Source organism: Anabrus simplex, chromosome 1 (genome assembly GCF_040414725.1).
Source record: "Anabrus simplex isolate iqAnaSimp1 chromosome 1, ASM4041472v1, whole genome shotgun sequence".
NCBI classification, from domain to species: Eukaryota; Metazoa; Arthropoda; class Insecta; order Orthoptera; family Tettigoniidae; genus Anabrus; species Anabrus simplex.
Genome location: NC_090265.1, coordinates 445,327,844 through 445,349,924, shown reverse-complemented (window position 1 = coordinate 445,349,924; position 22,081 = coordinate 445,327,844). Strand labels below are relative to the sequence as shown.

The 22,081-nt window shown below is 38.3% G+C and overlaps 1 protein-coding gene across 2 annotated transcripts in view; it reads left to right on the top strand.

The window, feature by feature from the left end:
• Ist1 (IST1-like protein) overlaps positions 1-22,081 on the top strand; it is a 103,201-nt gene that overhangs the window by 76,971 nt on the left and 4,149 nt on the right. The window contains exon 6 of one of the 2 annotated variants that reach the window (XM_067135200.2): positions 986-1,048. The exons of the other annotated variant lie outside the window; for it this stretch is intronic. Coding sequence (XP_066991301.1) covers positions 986-1,048 — 63 coding nt within the window. The remainder of the gene's footprint in view (positions 1-985; positions 1,049-22,081) is intronic. 2 annotated transcript variants of the gene reach the window in all.

The window sequence follows — 22,081 nt, the reverse complement described above, 5'->3', positions numbered from 1 at the left end:
CATTTGGCTGGATATCTTGTTTTCTCTGCCGTAGTTCTGATTTAACCTGCTTGGTGAATTTCTTATCCCCTGAAATCCGCGATGTTGATACGAGGTGATTAGCTATGGTTTCCACATTAATTGAGGAGTGATTTCTTGATGGTGTGAAAGTTGGATCGAGCTTGTGGATGAGAGACATTTCTGCTGGAATGTGTGAAGTTGAGCTCTCTTACAGTTGTTATCCACTTCTCTCTTCTAGCATTATCTAAGGATTTGCTTACATTGTATGTATATAAAGTAACACCTTCTCACAGGTCTGATTTCTCCATGTACAATACATTTGGGGTATTACCTTTGCAAATTAATCTCTTTGTTCATATAAATCACTATGCCATTGGATATAGGTTATGTATAATTGAAGAATGATATCTGTCAAATATATTTTACTGAGTGAATTGGCTATGCGGTCAAAGTGTGTACCTGTTAGCTTACATTCGGAAGATAGTGGGTTCGAGCTTTACTGTCAGTAGCCCTGAAGATGGTTTTTCTGTAGTTTCCCATTTTCTTACCAGGCAAATACTGGGGTTGTACCTTCATTAACACCACAGTCACCTCCTTCCCGATCCTAGTCCTGACCTGTCCGATCATCGCCATAAGACATGTCCGAGTTTGTGTGAAATGAAGCAGAGAGCAAGAAGAAATAAATGTATTGTGATGAAGAGTATGCTTGTCATCACATGGCTGCTTGGTGAAGTGGAACAGTGTAACTGTGTCGTTTGGATGAAATGTTCTAAATATATGTCTGTTGTGGTCTTGAAATTTTCTTATCTCGATATCAGATCAGCGACATTAATACCTTATATGAATAACCCTGTTTCGTATTTTTGCCCAAGTGCATGCACCAGCCTTTTATATCCTCTTCTCTTCCTTAGTCCTTTCTTTGGTGGCTTGTACCATTGCACCCGTAGTTGGCTTGTTTCTGCATGTAGTATGCATTATTTTTCAGGATCAGTCTCCTCCACCTCCATATTCCAGCTTCCCTCCTGATCGTAAGGGCAGCAACAAACAGGTAAGATGATTTGTTTGCTTGTTGTTTTTTTTAAGTTGGTGTTGTTGTTTTCTTTCTATTACTTCCAAATATGTAAAAGCTTTTAACAAGTAATTAAAAACACAAATACATGCATGTTTAAATTTTCATTATAGACTAGTTGCTAGTCTGCATAAATGAATCATGCAATCTTCTAGTCATAGCTATCAAGATACCTGCTTTTTACCTGAAAATATTTAACTACGGTATAACCATTGCTTCTTAAGCTAAGAACATCTAATTTTCTGGTGATATGTAGAGTTTTATAAAACTAATATCTTCTACTGCATGATTTGATAAATACTTGCAGATAATTTTGCTTTGCCAACACGTAAACTCAGACTCACACTACTGATAAATGTATATGCATCCATGGAAGTTACTTGAAGTGCATTGAATAAAAGTTGATGAGGTTTTTTCAAGGAAATTCCTGGGGTGGAATATACTTTTTTGATGATTGTTTTCCTCTTCTCGCTCTCTAAAGAAATTTTCACATTAATTAGGTACTGTAACCACAACTCTGGCAAAGTGCCAGGTATACACCAGAATAGCATGTATGGAATAAATGTTTTATTGAATATGCACAGTGTTTAACAAACATGGCTCATGGAGTAGATGAGTCATTTGCCAAAAAACTATTAATAAAATTGTCTCCTACAAACTGTCATCTTCCTGGCCTTGTTCCAAAACTTGGAAGCCAAGTTTTATGACTAAATGCCTTTCCTAATGCCAACTCAAAGGGCCTGTACTATGACAGCCAGATAGAAATGAGGTTTATATTTATGCAGCAGTTTGCACATGTATCTGGAAGTTTGGTTGAAAACGTGTACTATGAATTTCATTTTATGTTCAGTCTGGAAGAATATTCTCTAGTTTAGCTATGCCAAAGTTGGAGAGGCAGTTAACACTCTTATCTGGGACTTTACTCCTATCAGGGACACTGTGGTAAGAATAAAGATATCTGCATGATGCTCTATGATGCTCTTTTTTTTTATGAAGGGTGGTCTTCTATATCCTAGATGTTAATAAATATTTAAACGCATTAACCCCTTTAAAAAAAAAGCATTCATTCCTCCATTCCTGTTAACGTACAAAATAAAAATTTCACAGGTTGGTCACTTTTACGTCCTAGATGTTAAATAATATAGAGTTAAAAACATTCAAATTCTTCATTATGGGGTTCAAATGAGTATTAGATCAGAAAATAAACAATCATTCTCCCAAAACCGTTTGACGTACAAACTTTGAATAATAAATTTCAAAAACCTCAGCGAAGCACGGGTATCTTGCTAGTAAGTAATAAAACAGCTAGGATTGCTGTGCTTGACCACCTCATCCCCTTTCAGCAGGTATGAAATTCATCTGTATCTTCGATCATCCCTCCAACATCTTCTCACCAAACTCCTGAAATAAAAAAACTAGAATGCAAGGTCCGATTGCTAAACAAAATGAGCTTCTACAAAAGGCATGTTCATATTTGTAAAACTTGGTGAACCCTGACAGCAACATACTATCCCAAAAGCTTGGGGAGAAAGACTACTCGCTTTGGATGCCAGGCAGAGACAGTTTTCTGAGAAAGCAATAAATGACATGCTTTTTGAAGCAAGCTTGGGCTCTCTCCATCGCAACTCCATAAAAATAAATGAAGTATGTCAATGTCTCAAGCTTGGGCTCTCTCCATCGCAACTCCATAAAAATAAATGAAGTATGTCAATGTCTAAGTCCTCAAAGTACCACACAACCGGGAACAAGTAGTGGCAGCACAACATCCTTCTCCACATCTAATTATTCTTCTCCTACTCGCATTGATAACCCACTAATCAACAAGCAACATCAGGATTTATCAGTGGTGACTTTTTTCAACACCTTCGCAGATTGAGGATTTTAAATTTTGGTTGACTTTGATTGCCTTATTTCTTTTTTCTTTCTATTTAATCAATGCATAATTACTATCATCTTTTGCTTTAAATTATTCAATATTCATTTCCCTACTTCTACTATCATGCTAACCACTTTCATATAGGTAGTAAAGAGGTTGTGTGTAGTGGCAGACTGATATACTTTGGGTAAGTAGGAAGGTATCGGGAAAATATATTTAAAACGCTTACTTTCATGTAGTCTCGTAGGACATGAACAAGAGTTTCACACATTTGAATCATAGCTTTGCTGATAGTTGCAGGCGAAATGATGACAGAAAACTTCAAATCTTCAAAATTTCTTCCCGTAGCTTAGTACCTCGGGGTTAAGGCTAATCTTTCATTAACAGGGATGCATTCCCTCATATTTGTGTTCTATTTTCTAGAGAGTGATTCTACCATCTGTAATCATTCTATGAATGTTCTTTCTTTCATTCTGAAATAATTGTGAAAATCTTCCACATCTGTCAACCTGATTTCCCTCAGCAGCCTCAAATGAGAAAATTCTTCACGTTTTTTAACCACTCTTCCATCCACCAATTTTGCTGAACTTTACAAATACTTCCAATAGCCATAATTATGGCTACACAACCTTTTTTTTTTGATCCTCCATGTTTTCAAAACACACAACGCCACAAAAATTCACTTGAAAAGACATCATTTCAATAGTACGAATGGTGGAAACAAACTTACTGAGCACATTTATTGATACAGATATTGACAATAATATTGACCGTGTAGGGTATGGTGATATTGACAGGAGTAAACGACTGTACTGACAGTACTGATATATTAAAAATGCTTGTCAGTTAATTTATTGAAAGCCACTTATTCAATACTCTCTGTGATACAATCATTATATTAAAGTTTGAATATATGGTACATGTTTCACCTGTCATTGCAGGTATCATCAGCCATAAATTCTAAACTCCAATTCAGAGCTCTGAGTGGATGCTATACTAAAACTATTCCCTTTTTTTAATTTTTTTTTTTAACAACAATTTGCACTGATGTACAAGAACATCATGGTCATATTTGGAGTGAACTGGCCGATCATATATTAAAGTTCTAATAGGACGTCCTACTCGTGTTCACATCAAATGGAGATAATACAAAGATATCAACTCTCATAATGCCGATTCTGGGACAGCATTTGAAGTCTTTTGGAATGACAACATCTACACATTTCTTTTAGCATATATAGGGAATCAAACACGTTCAGCTCATATGGTTTTTGGGATAGCCAAAATCTTATGTAGATCAAAATCACTTCTTAAAGAAATGAGAATCTCTATAAAAAAAATTTTTAGAAGTGAAGTGCCGGTTAGATGGCAAGATAGCTAGTAGAGGATGCTTGATTAAGTCTCATTTAAATAACAAATTATTCCATCTTCTCTTAAACATGCAGTATGTTGTCTAGGTCGTGAAGTTTTTGAACTTATCTCTGTGTAAGTCTGAAGAAGAGTTTAATTTGATTCTGGGTGTAAGTGTAACGGCTTGTGAAGTGTGTTGAAGTCTGTGAAATAAACAAAAAAGTGTGCGAGTGCTACATTGGGATAGTTCACCAGCAGAATTAATCTTCTTGACACTTACCCTTTAGACTTTAGGAAAGAAGTCCGGCTGTGTTGCTTGTGTGAGGTGGTCTGACAGTCTCTTTACCTCTGCTTCTCGTATTGTAGGGGTGTGTCATTGTTGGCGGGGAGTGTGTTGGATGAAGAGGGGTGACTGGGGCGTTAAGATCGCTATTGGTGCGAGTGGGGGAAGGGGTGTGGCCAGGCGAAGGGACATTGGCTGCTATTGATATAGGGGTATTAATGGTGGATTTATAGTTGAAGATTTAAAAAAAATTATTACTGTTTATGTTAAGAGATGACAATAAGTTAGGAATTTGTTCTGTGACCGGGCTTTGTGTTTCTACGATGCCATTTAGATTTTGATTCTTATTGAAGTGTTGGTCTAAAAAGATGTAGGTGTTTTCGGATTCGGTCATTATACTACCTTTATTAATAATCTTTAAGATCTGAATGTCCTGGTCTATAGTGACGGAGCTATGCCCCGTTTCTTTCATGTGAATACTCATAGCGGAGTGTTCGTTGTGCTTAGATGCGTTGTAGTGCTCTAATAATAATAATTTGTTATTTAAATGAGGCTTGATCAAGCATCATCTACTAGCTATCCTGCTATCTGACCGGCACTTCACTTCAAAAAAAATGTTTAACCCTTTGGCTTTCAAGGTAACGATCTATCGGTACCCACGGGTCCTGCGAAAACTGTCAGGGTAACGATCCGTCGTTACCCGCCTTTATTATAATTATTTCATTATTTACGCGCCAAATAGCATTTTTCTTTTGCACGGAATAAGAAGAGTACAGTTTTATCTCGCGTTATACTCCGCGGGAACTGCCGGCTAACCGTATTTATCGTTATTCTTGAGGTCTGAAACATGTGCTCACTGGAGTTCCGTGTCTTGTTTACATCGTGGTTGGCGGCAAACTTGCGTTCATTTCTCTCTGTTTTCATTCGTGATTATATAGTGAAATTAGGCTGTATCGTAGGCAATATATTTAGTTTACTTGTTAGTTAAAGTGCTAATAGGGCCTACAGACAGAATCAATTGAGAAAATTTGGTTAAAATTAATTTCCTAATGAAATTTATGTTTTCCAATATTTTTACTTTTTTCACATTCAAACCAGACGGTATAGATGTCCAACACATTATCAGTGATAATGAGTGATTCATTTTCTATAGGTCAACTGAATTGCATGGTAATATCTTCATTGTTGAGTCTTTTATATTAGATTTAAGAAATGTGTGTTTTATGCAAAACTGGCTGACATTTTTCAGTGTTACATAACTTTAAACATTTTAATCTATCCTTGGATGTAATGGACATAGAATCGTGATATTTACCATGATAGTAAACAATAATATAGCCTTCCTACTGACATGAATAACAAACTCGGATTGTGAGTACTATTTCCTAGAATTACTTCCAAACTTTCAAAATCTGAAATTTATAACTTTGCTTCTATATTTATTATTTTTTAACATTAAACCCTTTTGGTTTAGGGAAATGACTTGCATGCAGTGATACTAAGTGATGTATATTCTATAAGCTTGCCAACTTTCATGTTGATATCTTCATTGGTGTGCCTTCAATGCAATTTTAAAAGAAGTGTATGCATAGTGTGCTAAATATGGCTGTCAGTTTTCACACATCCATCAGCTGAGAGCTTGAAAGCGAAAGGGTTAATAGAGAGTCTCATTTCTTAGACTTCAATTGCCGTCCCAGTATCAGCATTATGAGTGTTGATATTTTTGTATTATCTCCATTGGATGTGAACATGAGTTCCCATTGGAACTTTAAGACAAGATCGGCCAGTTCATTTCCAAATGTACCATGTGTTCTTATACATCAGTGTAAATTGTTGTAAAAAAATAGTTTTTAAGAATAGTTTTAGGACGTGTTAATCTCCTATATATGCTGAAAGAATGTATAGATGTTTTGATTTTCATTTGACTTCATTTGCCGTCCCAGTATCGGCATTATGAGAGTTGATATTTTTGCATTATCTCCATTTGATGTGAACATGAGTAGGACGTCCCATTAGAACTTTAAGACATGATTGGCCATTTCACCCTAAATATGACCATGATGTTCTTGTACATCAGTGCAAATTGTAAAAAAATATATAACTTTTGGGAATAGTTTTAGTATAGCATCCACTCAGAGCTCTGACTTGGAATTTAGAATTTATGGCTGATGATGCCTGCAAAGACAGGAGAAACATGTACCATATACTCAAACTTCAATATAATGATTGTATCATAAAGACTTTAAAAGGATTGAATTAGGTGGTTTTCAATAAATGAATTGATAAACATTTTTAATATATTGAATTTCAATATGGTCAAAATGAAAATAGTCACTTGTCATGCTGATATTGTCAATAATATTGATCATTTAAGGGCCGCTAAAGAAATTGAATACTTAACAGTAGAAAGGTGCAAAGTGCCAAATTTATGAACAGAAGTTATAACCAAAAAAAAAAAAAAAACTGTCCATACTGCAGTGTTTTAATTATTTATTCCTGAAATGTTTCTAAGTTATAAAGGAGAGTTTTGTCTCATATATTATTGGCCATTTCTTGACACAGTTGGAATTGTTTGCTGCTGAAAGCAATTCAAACATTGGTGTTTATGAAAGGTGCAAAGTCCCGTCAAACTTTTCTAGGTGTTATGTCCTCATTCACCACAGATCTCCATATAATATTGTTTGTGCTTATTCCTTTCCAGTAAGGGATCATAGCCATTAAATCCTTCTCTTTTTTTTTTTTTTTTTCATCTTTAGGAAGTGAGTTCATTGAGGAACTGGATTCAGAAATAGCCAATCAAATGTCTTTTGCATGTTCCCCCTTTTTGAGGACATTTACCTTAACGGCCCTTTCTATCTCCATGAAACACTCTTTTACTGATACAAGTTCTACATCTGATGCATCGTAGGTGATGCTGACAGCTTTGGAAATGTTCAGATTTTTTGTGGAGATTATCTCGTCTGCCACAGCTTGAATGTTAAAAAAAATGTGAACTATCCATGGAAAAAATCACTTTGAAAGGTTTAACAACCTTTGATTTCTCGACCATTTTACATAGATCACTACGTACAAATGCCTTCGTCAGTGACTTCCTTCACTCTATTATGGCAAACTCAGAGTCACAGGGAAGGAAACTGTGCCCACTAACAAGAAAGCGTTGTTCTATTCTTGTGAACAACCCATTTTCCATTTTCTTTGAATTTCTTTGCTCACTGTCTGACTTTATAATTTGTCTATTGGTGGTGTGTACTATGTACGTACACATTTTGGTAAAAAATTAGGCCTGACGTTTGAGAGATTTTGAAGGGTAACTGTAATGAATGGTACAACCTATAACTTATGGTTGCAATACTGCAATGACCTGAAAATGTTTATATATGATTATTTCTTGAATTTATTTGCATTTGCTTTGTTTTATCATAACATCCAGCTTTAAAACAAAATTCACATATATTGCAAGTGTGGGCCTCCGAGGCCCATGTTATGCATTAATGAAGAATAAACAAGTTGTGCATCAGAGTGTTAACAAGAGATAATTGTTAACTGAGGTCCTAAAAATGACCTTGATAGAGAACTAATCAGATCATCCTTAAAAGCAATATTACAACTATGGAAAACAAGGTCTGCCAACATCCCTGGACTGATAACAGTAGATGAATGCTTACCACTTGGTTACAAAGAGAACTGGACAGTGTGGAAATCCTTGAATACTATAGGTTGAGATCAGGTGTGGGCAGATCCAAAATGACCTCAGAAAAATGGGGGTTACATTGATGCTGACAAGATCCTCTGAAGCACATGTTTCAATGTTTGATGTGCCCATCATGTTTAGAAGATGAACACTTTCAGGGCACACACAATGCACTTGATGTAGCAAAGTTTTGGTCTAAAAGTGATTAATGTTACTGAGGTAGTTTTAATTGTATATTCTTGATGTTTCTGACACAATAATAATAATAATAATAATAATAATAATAATAATAATAATAATAATAATAATAATAATAATAAATACTATATAAGAAGCAATCATACTGTACACTACAGTTTAGGAAAGCTTTTTACTGACATCTGTGGATGAGTATATGGGTAGAGCTCTGCGCGGATATACAAAATAATATCTGCTCCGCATCCGCACTTCCTTCATCTGCATCCGCAAATGGTTATCCGCATCTGCAATATGGTTATCCGCGGATAATTTAAATATTTAACTACAGTATATTACACCCAGGCTGTTGAAACGGATAGATTTGTTAACATAATACAATAGGCATGACACCTGGCACCAGAACCCGTACAGTCGCAGGTTTATGAGGGATTTACTCTTGCAACAACTACCGACATATTGACCTTTGTTCCTTCCACCCATTAATTGCGGGCAGGAGCCAGTTAGGCTTATGTCAGATTTATGGCTTTATGGTTTTAGGGCTCTTCATATATCACTATTCTCTCATGCCAATGTCAAGGGTCACCTAACCACAAGCAAAATCAAGAGTATACCTGAATGAAAATCAATAAATGTCATTATTTAGAAATGATCAGCAAAAATATCCACACTGCCATACAGGTATTATCCACCAAGACACTAGCTTTGCGGATATCCGCATCCATACAGGGCTCTATATATGGGTCAGGCGGCTATTGCATTATCCACTTGCCCAGGCACTGCATGGGAATAACCAGCAACTCAACTGAGACTCGCACTGTATTTTCCTTACTTCCCATCCTCATCATCCATTCCCCTTTTCCATCTGACACCAGGTGAGGGCAAATATGGTTCCTCTCCACTTTGTCCTGTCTGTCCTCCATTCCTCATCCAACACTGTGTTCCAATCCAGGTTTCATTGTCTTATGCATTCTTCACAGAGTCCATCCATCGTAATCTTGGTCTCCCTCATCCTCTCTTCCCTGTCATCTGTCTTTCCAGTGCTTGTCTTGGCAGTCTTCCCTCTTTCATCTGCTTAACATGTCCAAACCACCCCAGTATGTTCTGTTCCAGTTTCTGGACATTTAGATTTTTTCATATGTCATCAATTCTCACTTCTCATCCCTCCTTGTCTTCTGTACCATACTCCTAAGGAATTTCATTTCAGCTGCCTGTACTTATCTCTCTGTGTCATTGTCAAGGTGTCTACTGCATATGTCATTATAGGTAAGTAATATCCCTTGTACATTACTTCGTTAGCCTTCATTGGTACATCTTTATCCCACATTAATCTCCATACCTGGTGGTAAAAGGCACTCCCCAGTAGTATCCTTCTACTAATTTCCCTATTCATTCTTTCATTTTCTATCAGTTCTCTTCCCAAGTATTTGAAGTATTCTACTATTTCCAGTTCATTGTCCCCAATTTTAGTAGCTCCTTTTCCTTCTTTACTTCCTCTACTCATTACCATTGTCTTGCTCTCCTCCATGTTTATCCTCAATTCTCATTGTTCAATCCTTCTATTTAGTACATTCAGTTATTGTTGTACCTCCTCCTCATCTTCTACCCAGATCACATCATCTGCAAACATCATTGCATTCATTCTTTCCCCTCTTATAATCTTCCCTTGCTGCCTTTGTTATGTCATCCATCACCATTATGAACAGTAAAGGTGACAACACACTCCCTTGTTTTAGTCCATTGTCAATTCCAAACCACTTTTTTCTACCCACTGTTATCTTCACACACCTGTAAGTTATCTTATATTGTTTTTATCATTGTTATTAGTTCCCTGCTAATGCCCGTGAGTGTCATGCTGTCGTATGCCTTTTCTAAATCAACAAATTTGACCATCATCAGTCCTTAATTGGTCCATATTGACTCGTAACAAAAATGTACAACGGGTGATTGTTCAGTCTGCCCTGTCAATATATTATCAATATTTGATTTTTTACAATGTTTCACACGTTTCTTTATTTTCAGTTTGTGGAGCATATAATTGAAACATATCTCTTGTTCCTGTCGGAAACTATGATCGTTCTGTCATTGATCTTCTTCACCTCCTCCACATATTCCAGGACATCCTTTATAATGATCATAATGATCATTCCTACTCCATTTGCTGCATCCTACACTCCACTGTAAAGCAGCCTGTACACTTCCTTCGGTTTTCTTTTCCCTCTTCTTCTCCATTGTGTCTCACTAAGACCAAAGATGGCTGTGTCCTCTTTCATGAACTCTATCAGCTCTTTGGTCTTGTCTGTCAGGGTTAGGATATTGACTCGTTGACTGTCCTGATTCGGATATATTGTGATGGGTTCACCACTCCCAAAAGAGTTTTAGAAATGCTACCAGCAGGTGATGAGGCCACTCCTAACGAGGCGTAGAGAGGCCTTCTGCAGCCGCTCCTAATTTGGGACAGACGCTGCTTGGTGGGTTTCAGTGTAATTTCCTATACTGAGAGAACCATCACCCTACCCAGGAAAACTCATCTGCCTGAAGCCATTGGTCCTCTTAGGTGGTAGAGTTATTTCTTGCTGCCCGACATTCGGCACAGAGTCGCTGGAGGTTTGGTCTATTCTATTACTGCAGCAGACTGGACCGGCCATATTTTCTGACTATTGTATTAAAATGTTAAGTGTTTTACTTCTTCTATCATTGGTTATTCTATTATCCAAGTAATGGTATTCATATCCTTCCTTTCTTTAACCCATTCCGCTACAGTGACGGGTACCACCGTCAAGAGTTCCACATTCATTAACATGCAATGACAGGTACAACTGTCACCGTGTACTCAAGTCAGAAATACGTCTGTCTGACCATTGATTTCTTTTGATTGTGAAGTTGTACTTTAGAATTACATTCCTAGATAGTTTACATGCCAATGTTATAATCCGAAGGCCATTTCGTCAATGTATATTTTTCTTCTAAAGTTGGTCATCTTGTTCATGAAATGAATGCTACTGAGCAAGATGTTGTGTAAACATCGTGAGGTGGAAGAGGAAAGAATTCTGCAATTTCTTCTTGATAGTGGTGATGAAGATAACTCAGAATTATCTGATAGTAGTTTTAGCAGTGATAGTGTGTCTGAGAATTGTGACTCCGCTCATGAAAACCATAGTGAGGATGAAGATAACTCCGTACATAACCTCACCACATCGAACAATTGGAACTGGAATTTGGTTAGTAATGTTCCCAAAGGCAATGCAGGTATGTAAAAGGGTACAAGAAATTGTACTTCTACTTGCTGGATGTGACATTGTAGAATGCTAGCTACATGCATCACATGCTGAACACGAGGAAAAAGAGAATGATCTTCTCATCATTCCAAGTTAACGTTGCAGAGCAAATTCTTGAAAATGTCACCCTTCCTGATTATGCCACTAGAGGGTGTTCATCTCAGATAGCACACCAGTGAGACTACAGGCAAGGCACTGGCGTAATTTTCCTGAGAAGATTGCTCCTGCATCAAGTAAATCAGCCCAATCGAGGAGATGTAAAGTCTGTTTTGAGCTTGAAATCTGGAAGGAATCTTGCTTTGAGTGCAACAAATGCAAAGTTGCCCTCCACGTGGATGGATGTTTCAAGGTGTACCATATATTAAAACTTCAATTTATTGTAGGAAGTTCAACTGTAACCAAAAATGTTGTCAGTTTGATGCAGTATGCTTTTGTAACCATTTTAGCATCCGTAACATAAAATGTTAAAAAAAAAAAAAAATTGCATTCCAAGGTACATTTTTCAAGGAAAATAATTGCATGGCAATGGGTTAAAACTCATTTCTTGATCTGATTTTTGTGCATCAACTGCATTCCTACATTCCATTGCTTCAGTTTTAAATTACTTTTTTACTATTCAGTAACTTCTCTAGATCACATGCAGACTTACAAGAAAAGTGGATACTATTTTTTTGCAGTCTTATCTAAGGGTAAGTAGTAAATGACAAAATATTATGTCACTTGACGTGTATCTTTTGCACCAGTATAAACTCTTTGCTTGAAGGCTAGAAAATTATATAAGGTGCAAGGAGCACATTCCTAACTATTGTGACAGAATGATTAATATGAAGATGCATAGCTTCATTTATAATCACTCAAACCTGCCCTAGTGGACACTTTCTTATACGGACATTTCTCTGTGGTGAAGTGGTAAATAAGCCTTGCTTAAAGCGGAGTGCACGCTTATTAGACAAAGGACACGACACATGGGACGCGACAAAAAGGACATGTTCAAGTAGATGCGGCATGTGCAATCAAGACGAAGCCCACACACTTATCGGTCAAGGGGATTGACTGTCCCATGTGTCAGCGGGCATGTCCCATCGAGGTATCGCCCGTTGCATTTCGTAGGACGTGTCCCATCATTTTGCGTGTGAGTGTGGTGTAGTGATTTAAATATGTGCAGCTCAGTAGAGGCAACTACTATAAATTTTATAGCGGAAATGGAGAAGCATGAAGTGCTGTATAAATACAAATTAAAGGATTACTCAAAATAGGTCCATATGTGAATATATCTGGCGAGAAATAGGCGAAGCATTCACCATGAGTGTTATCAATAATCTTTCAGCTGGTAGAATAGGATCACTGAATTTGGCATATTTTTTCTCAGTTAGTGGCTTTACCATATGCAATAACTCTTGAAATGTCTCCCAGTTAATTCTATAAAATATATAAAATTGTGAAGGATCTTCATTTTCAACACGAAAGCACCATTCTCTTGGCAGTCCACGTCGTATGTGTTGAACCAAAATCTCCTTGTTTTTCTAGTTACTCGTTTTCTTCGCAATTCCCAAAATACTGTAACAGCAAGCCTTCCAAATCACCAGAGGACATCTTAATTAATGACCCACATATGTGCATGTATATGGCCCATGGAGCACAGGACAGGCCAAATTACTTCAGTCATGTCTCTTGTCCCACGTCGCATGTCCAAGAAATGTGCTGCATTCTGACTAAACAGACCCTCGAAGCCTGGACAGTGGATATTGCCTTTAGTCTTATCTTTTTGTCTTAACCCTCCAGCAGGCGCGCCTAAAAATGATACATGACCAGGCACGTGGTGTACTTTATACCCCACACTTCAACAACAAATAATAATAGTAAATATGTCATTTTCATCAAATTTTATTTATCCACATCACTAATAATTACAAATGTTAGCATATTATACACTGTAGCAAGTGAAAATGCAACAATAAATGTTATTTGCACGCTTGAAAACTTTTCAGAAATTTGATCCGATTGCACAAGCGTCTTCTAATACACAGGCACTGCGAAAGTTTCAATGTACCCATGATCTGTGAGTCATGGTGTCATCTACCATATCTTCAACAATTTTATGGAAGGAAGATATTTCATCTTCGATTCCTCTTGCATTACATTTAGGAGCAGTAAATACTTTGACATCATTTTTGGTTTTAGTTTTGCATGCCATTGAAAAATCGTTTTCCTCCACCTGGTGGTTTTGTCTTTTCCAATAAAGTATTCATAGCGTTCATTTCCCATTCCTTCTGAGTCAGATCTATCCTCTGAAGTGAGACCTTCCTTAGATTCAGTTTCGTGATCACTTCATATTCCTCACTTGATTCTGCGCTGTCCAAGTTGTCTTCTTCTGGCTGTTCGTGAAGTAATTTGGCTATTTCCTCAGGCGCCAATATCCTAAATAAACGGAAAATATATTTTAATTAGAGAAATAATAATAAATTGAGTGTTTTAAACTGTGACATGCTTGAAAATATTCTTAAATAATGTAGTCGAAATACTTACTCCATCAGGCGCGCGGGGTACTTTGTAGCCCACCTGTGATACTTTCCGAATTGAAGCTACAATACAGCCGTTCTTGTGCACTTGCAGAGACTCCAAACTATCACATTCAACAAGTAAGATCACACTGGAGGAATAGAAGACGAGCAACCAATCTTAGAAAAGCTACAGTGTTGCTAAGTGGAAAAATTTAGCAGTGGTGTACTTTATACCCCAGTGCGCCTGCTGGAGGGTTAAGCAGTCACTTTACATATTACAGGACACTTTTTACAGCAGGCTATGTCATCTTTTATTGACCATTTTATAGGTATATGCCAACGGCCGTAGCCGTGTTGAAACACCGGATCCCGTGAGATCTCCGAAGTTAAGCAACGTTGGGCGTGGTCAGGAGTTGGTCACGTGCTGTTGGTGGGGGGTAAGGGAATGGAGGAGCGGAAAGGAACTGGCCACCCTACCGCACGTAAACTCCGGCTCAGGAATACCTCTGCGGAGGTTCGGACCTGCCTTCAGGCAGAATAACCCTTACCTTATAGGTATATGAGAATTCTTTTTGAATGTTTCTACTATTGTATTTCGAGTTCAAGGAAAATAGGGAAAGAAATATACATAATGCTGCAGTAGCCATGAAGTTAAGTTCTCTGTGCAGGTCTCTTTCCAAACATTTTGTTATGATCGTCTTGTATTCTAATCAGGGTATATTCACAGAATTCTAGTTGCCCAAGAAGGCTGGCAGCGACAGCTTATTCACAAGTTGCCAAGGGCTTTTGCAACCTAGCTTGCATCATTCTATTCATAACTCAGATTGTCACTGATGAGGTACTGATAGTTCATTTAAACTTGACAAGGAAGAGACTTACTAACACTAATTGATGAGACAGAAATACCATAGTATTTCAGGAGACCAGTGAACGTGAGTAACAAGAGACGAGCGTGTTTAGATCTCAAGGCAACAAGAAATGTAAATTACAGAAAGTGCAAAAGGATTTTCAGTGAGAAAGCTTGGTGAAAATTAAAAACCTCTAATATAGATGTGAAGAATAAAAATGTTTTAAGTGAGTGGGAGGAAAATGGGAATTGAGGAGTGAAAAGAAAGTGGGAGTCACTTTTTGCATAAGTGAACAGTGTGATATATGAATGCTTTAAGTGTGTTATAGCAAAAGAAACTGTGAGTGAATGGGCCAATATTACAAGTAAAAGCATGAGAAATCACAAATTACATCTGAAAGTTGAGATTCGTAAATAGATGAAGAATTTGTCGCGCTGGATCATGAGTAAGGGGATAACACAGTGAAACCATTCAACAGACTTTATTCCTGTTTTGAGACTATCGCAGCTGTAATGTTTGTAAAGGCTGTAAAATCACTTCTATTATCTTCCATGCAAATATTTAGTTAGAAATAATTTAGAATAATAAAAAAGTAAAAATGTATGCTTGTATGCAAGGTAGTTAGCATCGATGTTTGTATAGGGTCAAATTGAAGTGAATATATTGTTCCCAACAAGGTGGATGTTCTTTGCAAAATGTTCAATTAATTTTTACAACTTTCTTTCAGCAGAACAGACTGTAATTAAGCTTTTCCAAATCCTGTATGCCCAAACGCTTTATTTTATCAATGCCTTTCTGTTCATGATAGGGCTCAGGCTATGAAACCTGCTATTATGCCAAACTATTTATACATCTGCATAAACTGAATATATATATATCGAGCACTATAAATGTTTAAAATAAATTTTAATATAATTTAAAATTAACATAAATTAACGTAATGTAGTCAAAATACTTACTCCATCAGGCGCGCGGGGTACTTTGTAGCCCACCTGTGATACTTTCCGAATTGAAGCTACAATACAGCCGTTCTTGTGCACTTGCAGAGACTGTTATCATTTCTAATTTGGCTTGTAATTTGGCTTGTAAAATGTCTGTCTATGTAGTCAAATGCCTTGGTAAGGTCGAGAAGAATTATGATAGTCATTTGTCTCTTATCCATTGCTGGCTGAATATCATTTGTTACATTTACTAATGCTGTGGTAGTACTGTAATTTGATCTGAACCCTGATTGATACATACATACATACATACATTATCATTATAGACTGATATGCCTTTCAGCGTTCAGTCTGCAAGCCTCTGTGAATTTACTAAACGTCGCCACAATCCTCGATTTGCAACTAGTGTTGTGGTTTAATTTAGTTCTATACCTCTTATCTTTAAATCGTTAGAAACCGAGTCTAACCATCGTCATCTTGGTCTACTTCTTTTACCCTCCATAGCAGAGTCCATTAATCTCCTAGGTAACCTATCCTCCTCCATTCGCCTCACATGACACCACCACCGAAGCCGGTTTATGCGTACAGCTTCATCCATCGAGTTCATTCCTAAATTAGCCTTTATCTCCTCATTCCAAGTACCCTCCTGCCATTGTTCCCACCTGTTTGTCCCAGCAATCATTCTTGCTACTTTCATGTCTGTTACTTCCAACTTATGAATAAGGTATCCTGAGTCCACCCAGCTTTCGCTCCCGTGAAGCAAAGTTGGTCTGAAAACAGACCGATGTAAAGATAGCTTCGTCTGGGAGCCGACTTCCTTCTTACAGAATACTGTTGATCGCAGCTGCGAGCTCACTGCATTAGCTTTACGACACCTTGATTCAATCTCACTATATTACCATCCTGGGAGAACACACAACCTAAATACTTGAAATTATCAACCTGTTCTAGCTTTGTATCACTGAGCTGACATTCAATTCTGTTGAATTTCTTACCTACTAACATCAATTTAGTCTTTGAGAGGCTAATTTTCATACCACACTCATTGCACCTATTTTCTAGTTCCAAGATATTAGACTGTAGGCTTTCGGCACAATCTGCCATTAAGACCAAATCGTCAGCATAGGCCAGACTGCTTACTACATTTCCACCTAACTGAATCCCTCCCTGCCATTTTATACCTTTCAGCAGATGATCCATGTAAACTATGAACAGCAAAGGTGAAAGATTACAGCCTTGTCTAACCCCTGTAAGTAACCTGAACCAAGAACTCATTCTACCATCAATTCTCACTGAAGCCCAATTGTCAACATAAATGCCTTTGATTGATTTTAATAATCTGCCTTTAACTCCATAGTTCCCCAGTATGGCGAACATCTTTTCCCTCGGTACCCTGTCATATGCTTTCTCTAGATCTACGAAACATAAACACAACTGCCTATTCCTCTCGTAGCATTTTTCAATTACCTGGCGCATACTGAAAATCTGATCCTGACAGCCTCTCTGTGGTCTGAAACCACACTGGTTTTCATCCAGCTTCCTCTCGACTGATCGCACCCTCCCTTCCAAGATGCCAGTGAATACTTTGCCTGGTATACTAATCAACGAGATACCTCGATAGTTGTTGCAATCCTTCCTGTTCCCTTGCTTATAGATAGGTGCAATTACTGCTTTTGCCCAATCTGAAGGTATCTTACCAACACTCCATGCTGATTTTACTACTCTATGAAGCCATTGCACCCCTGCCTTCCCACTATACTTCACCATTTCAGGTCTAATTTCATCTATTCCTGCTGCCTTATGACAATGGAGTTTATTTACCATCCTTTCCACTTCCTCAAGCATAATTTCACCAACATTATTTTCCTCCTCCCCATGAGCTTGGCTGTTCACGACACCACCAGAATGATTTTCTTTTACATTGAGAAGATGTTCAAAATATTCCCTCCACCTCTCCAGTGATTCCCTGGGATCTATTATGAGTTCACCTGAATTACTCAAAACACTGTTCATTTCCTTTTTCCCTCCCTTCCTAAGATTCTTTATTACTGTCCAGAAAGGTTTCCCTGCTGCTTGACCTAGCCTTTCCAGGTTGTTACCAAAATCTACCCATGACTTCTTTTTGGATTCAACAACTATTTGTTTCGCTCTGTTTCTTTCATCTACGTACAACTCCCTGTCTGCCTCGGCCCTTGTTTGGAGCCATTTCTGATAAGCCTTCTTTTTACGTTTACAAGCTGCTCTCACTTCATCATTCCACCAAGATGTTCGCCTTTTCCCATCTTTACACACAGTTTTTCCTAGGCATTCCCTTGCTGTTTCTACTACAGCATCCCTGTATGCCATCCATTCACTTTCTATATCCTGAACCTGCTTACTGTCTACTGTTCGAAACTTCTCACTAATCATATCCATGTACTTCTGTCTAATGTTCTCGTCCTGGAGATTTTCTACCCTTATTCGTTTGCAGACAGATTTCACTTTCTCTACCCTAGGCCTAGAGATACTTAGTTCACTACAGATCAGATATACTTAGTTCACTACAGATCAGATAGTGGTCTGTATCATCGAAAAATCCGCAAAAAACTTGTACATTCCTAACAGATTTCCTGAATTCGAAGTCTGTTAAGATATAGTCTATTATGGATCTGGTACCCCTAGCCTCCCATGTGTAGCGGTGAACAGCCTTATGCTTGAAGAATGTATTTGTAACAGCTAAACCCATACTAGCACAGAAGTCCAACAAACGCTTCCCATTCCCATTAGCTTCCATATCTTCCCCACATTTACCAATCACCCTTTCGTATCCTTCAGTTCTATTCCCAACTCTCGCGTTGAAATCGACCATTAGCACTATTCTATCCTTGCTGTTGACCCTGACCACGATGTCACTCAATGCTTCATAAAACTTGTCAACTTCATCCTCATCCGCACCCTCACATGGTGAATACACGGACACAATTCTAGTCCTAATTCCTCCAAATGACAAATCTACCCACATCATTCGCTCATTTACGTGCCTAACAGAAACTATGTTCCGTGCAATGGTATTCCTGATAAAGAGCCCTACCCCAGACTCTGCCCTTCCCTTTCTAACACCCGTCAAGTACACTTTATAATCTCCTATCTCTTACTCGTTATCTCCCCTTACCCGAATATCACTTACTCCTAGCACATCCAGATGCATCCTCTTTGCTGACTCAGCCAGTTCTACCTTCTTTCTTCCATAAGCCCCATTAATATTGATAGCTCCCCATCGAATTCCATTTCGTTCGCCAAGTTGTTTCCAAGGAGTCCCTCGCCTGTCAAATGGGAGTGGGACTCCGTTACTCCCATAGGTCCGAGGCTTGCTTAAAATGTTCTGAGCTCGGTAGATTCATGAAGCAGGATGCTACCCTACTTACACATAGTCCAAGTGAGGATCTCTCCTCTAACGGGTTATGGACCACCGGTGGATTGTATAGTCCTAGCCGCCTGAGCACAAGGAGGGCCAGGACTCAGAATATGTCCGAGATGCCCACTCCCATTCCATAGCAACTGGTATCCTGACTCTCAGGACCACTTACTAGGCCACTCAGCCGTTGCCCATGGTTCACGAACTAGGACGTGACTACAGTAACCCACAAACCTGAACCATTCCCTGATTGATATGTCAAGTAAATTTTTATGTAAAAGATAGTCTGTCCTTTGTTTGTGTACTAGTTTCTCCAGTACTTTTCCTAGTACAGAGAGGATAATAACTGAGCAGTAATTGTCAAGGGTTGTGGAGTTACTATTTATCGGCATGGGTCGGATGATGGCGTTTCTAGTTCTTAGCAAAGATTCTCGTCATAAGAGAGGTGTTAAAAATGTGTATTATACTACTCACTCACTCCGTAATCTTCTGAGGGACGTGAAGTTCCCGTGCCGATCTCACAATCTTCTTCCATCCTTTTCGATCTTGAGCCTGCTCTTCCCAGTTATCAGTTTAGAGGGTCCGGCATACCTTGTTGATCTCCTTCCAGGTACTTCGGGGACTTCCTGAAGGTCTTTTCCCATTAAGAGATCCCTTGTCTACATCTCACTGGTGCTCTGTTATCCTACATCCTCAGTTCATGTCCAGCCCAGCGCAGTCTGTTGGATTCTATCACACCCATTATAGTGTGTTGTTGAGAGAGGGTGTAAATCTCATAATTAGATCTTTTTCTGTCAGCTGTGAGAGATAGGATCGAACCATGGGCCAAAAATTTTTCTATAAACTTTATTCTCAAAGACTTGCAACTGCTGCTCGGAACCATACAGAAGTACTGATCAAATTATTGTATTGTAGATAATCATTTTTGCATTCCATGTTAAAAACTTGAAGCCTAATATAGGGCTCATAGAGTAAAATGCATTATTTGCATTCTTAATTCTAGCTTGGTGTTCCTGTTGCCTTCGGTTTTGCTCATCGATTAATACATCAAGGAATTTAAACTCCTCTACTCTTTTAAAAATATATTTCCCAATCTTCAAAGGCAATCTGTCAACCTTCTCATGATTCAGTCTCTGCACAACCATGTAATGTTTCTTTTCATCATTTACCTGTAAGCCAATTTTTGCTGCCATTTCCTCTAGTTCCATAAATAACCACCTCAATCTAATTCATTGCAGCCAATAAGAACAATATCATCCGCATATGCAAGGACTTAATGTTGTCTCATGCTGCTACACAAACATAAATTTCCACTGAAGCATCATTTTGATAGGAGAAAGTGGTGTAAGCTTGATGTTTGTTCTTCAGGTATTTGTTATTTCTACTCCTAATTTATAATCGCAAAGTGAATAATTTATTATTGAATCATTTCACAGATGCAGAGAAGTCAGAGAAAAAAAGTCTTGTTTAAATTAAACAGTACCATACAAGAGAGATACCTTCATCTTAAACCATCATGGTAACCTGTGGTCTGTTCACTGCAGCATAGTTTTCTCATTATCGGGATTTTCATCATTCAACTCTCCAACAACAATCTTGCTCCACAGTATCTTCCTCATCACTTAACTGAAAATCACTCTCACTATCGCTGAAATCAACGTCACTTTCATCTTATTTCTTTCTCATGCTGCTCAGACACCATGTTGCTAAGCAACATCTGATTACAAACTCACATGGTTTTCAAAGAATGTGCACAAAGCCTTATTTCAAAGAGATTGTAGCTGTACATGGCTTCAAATTGTCGTTAAAGGATGGCAGTAGCTTGCTGTACCTGTAACTCTTGCACGCGTAACCCGACAAAGGAGTTATATAGGGAAGAAAATCGTTTCGGGCATGCCCGACATAGGATGTGTGCGGGATATTCTCATTGTCGGGCATGGCTCGCCGCATGAGTGCTAAGGGTTAATGGATTCAAACATACATGATAGTCGCTTAGTCAGAGTAGTTTCGTTTGTCAGGCCAGTGTTAAAATATCCCATTAAAATTACATATTCATACCTGGATATTAAATCCTGTAGTGCTTCCTCCAGATCAGTGATGTTTCCAGTCTTCAGTGGGCAATACACTACACAGAGTAAACGCGTCGTACCACAAACTTCAATTTCTACTAACGAGAACTCCGGTCTGTGAGAGTATTCGCCTGGTGATTTAAATATTTCCTTAATTTTCAAATCGACACACATGAATATCGCAACTCCACCTCTGGGCTTAGGTATGCTTAGGTAAGGTATGCTTGGATAACATCTGTTTTTTTTTTTTTACCATGTACAAATAGAGATGCACCAGGCGAGTTGGCCATGTGGTTAGGGGCGCGCAGCTGTGAGGTTCCATCCGGGAGATGGTGGGTTTGAACCCCACTGTCGTCAGCCCTGAAGATGGTTTTCCATGGTTTCCCATTTTCACACCAGGCAAATGCTGGGGCTGTACCTTACCGAAGGCCCCGGTCGCTTCCTTCCCATTCCTAGGCCTTTCCTATCCCATTGTCACCATAAGACCTATCTGTGTCGGTGCGACGTGCAGCAAAATAGCAAAAAAAAAATGGAGATGCATTTCAAAATGTACTGGAAATCAACTTCCAAGCAAGTACAAGCTGTT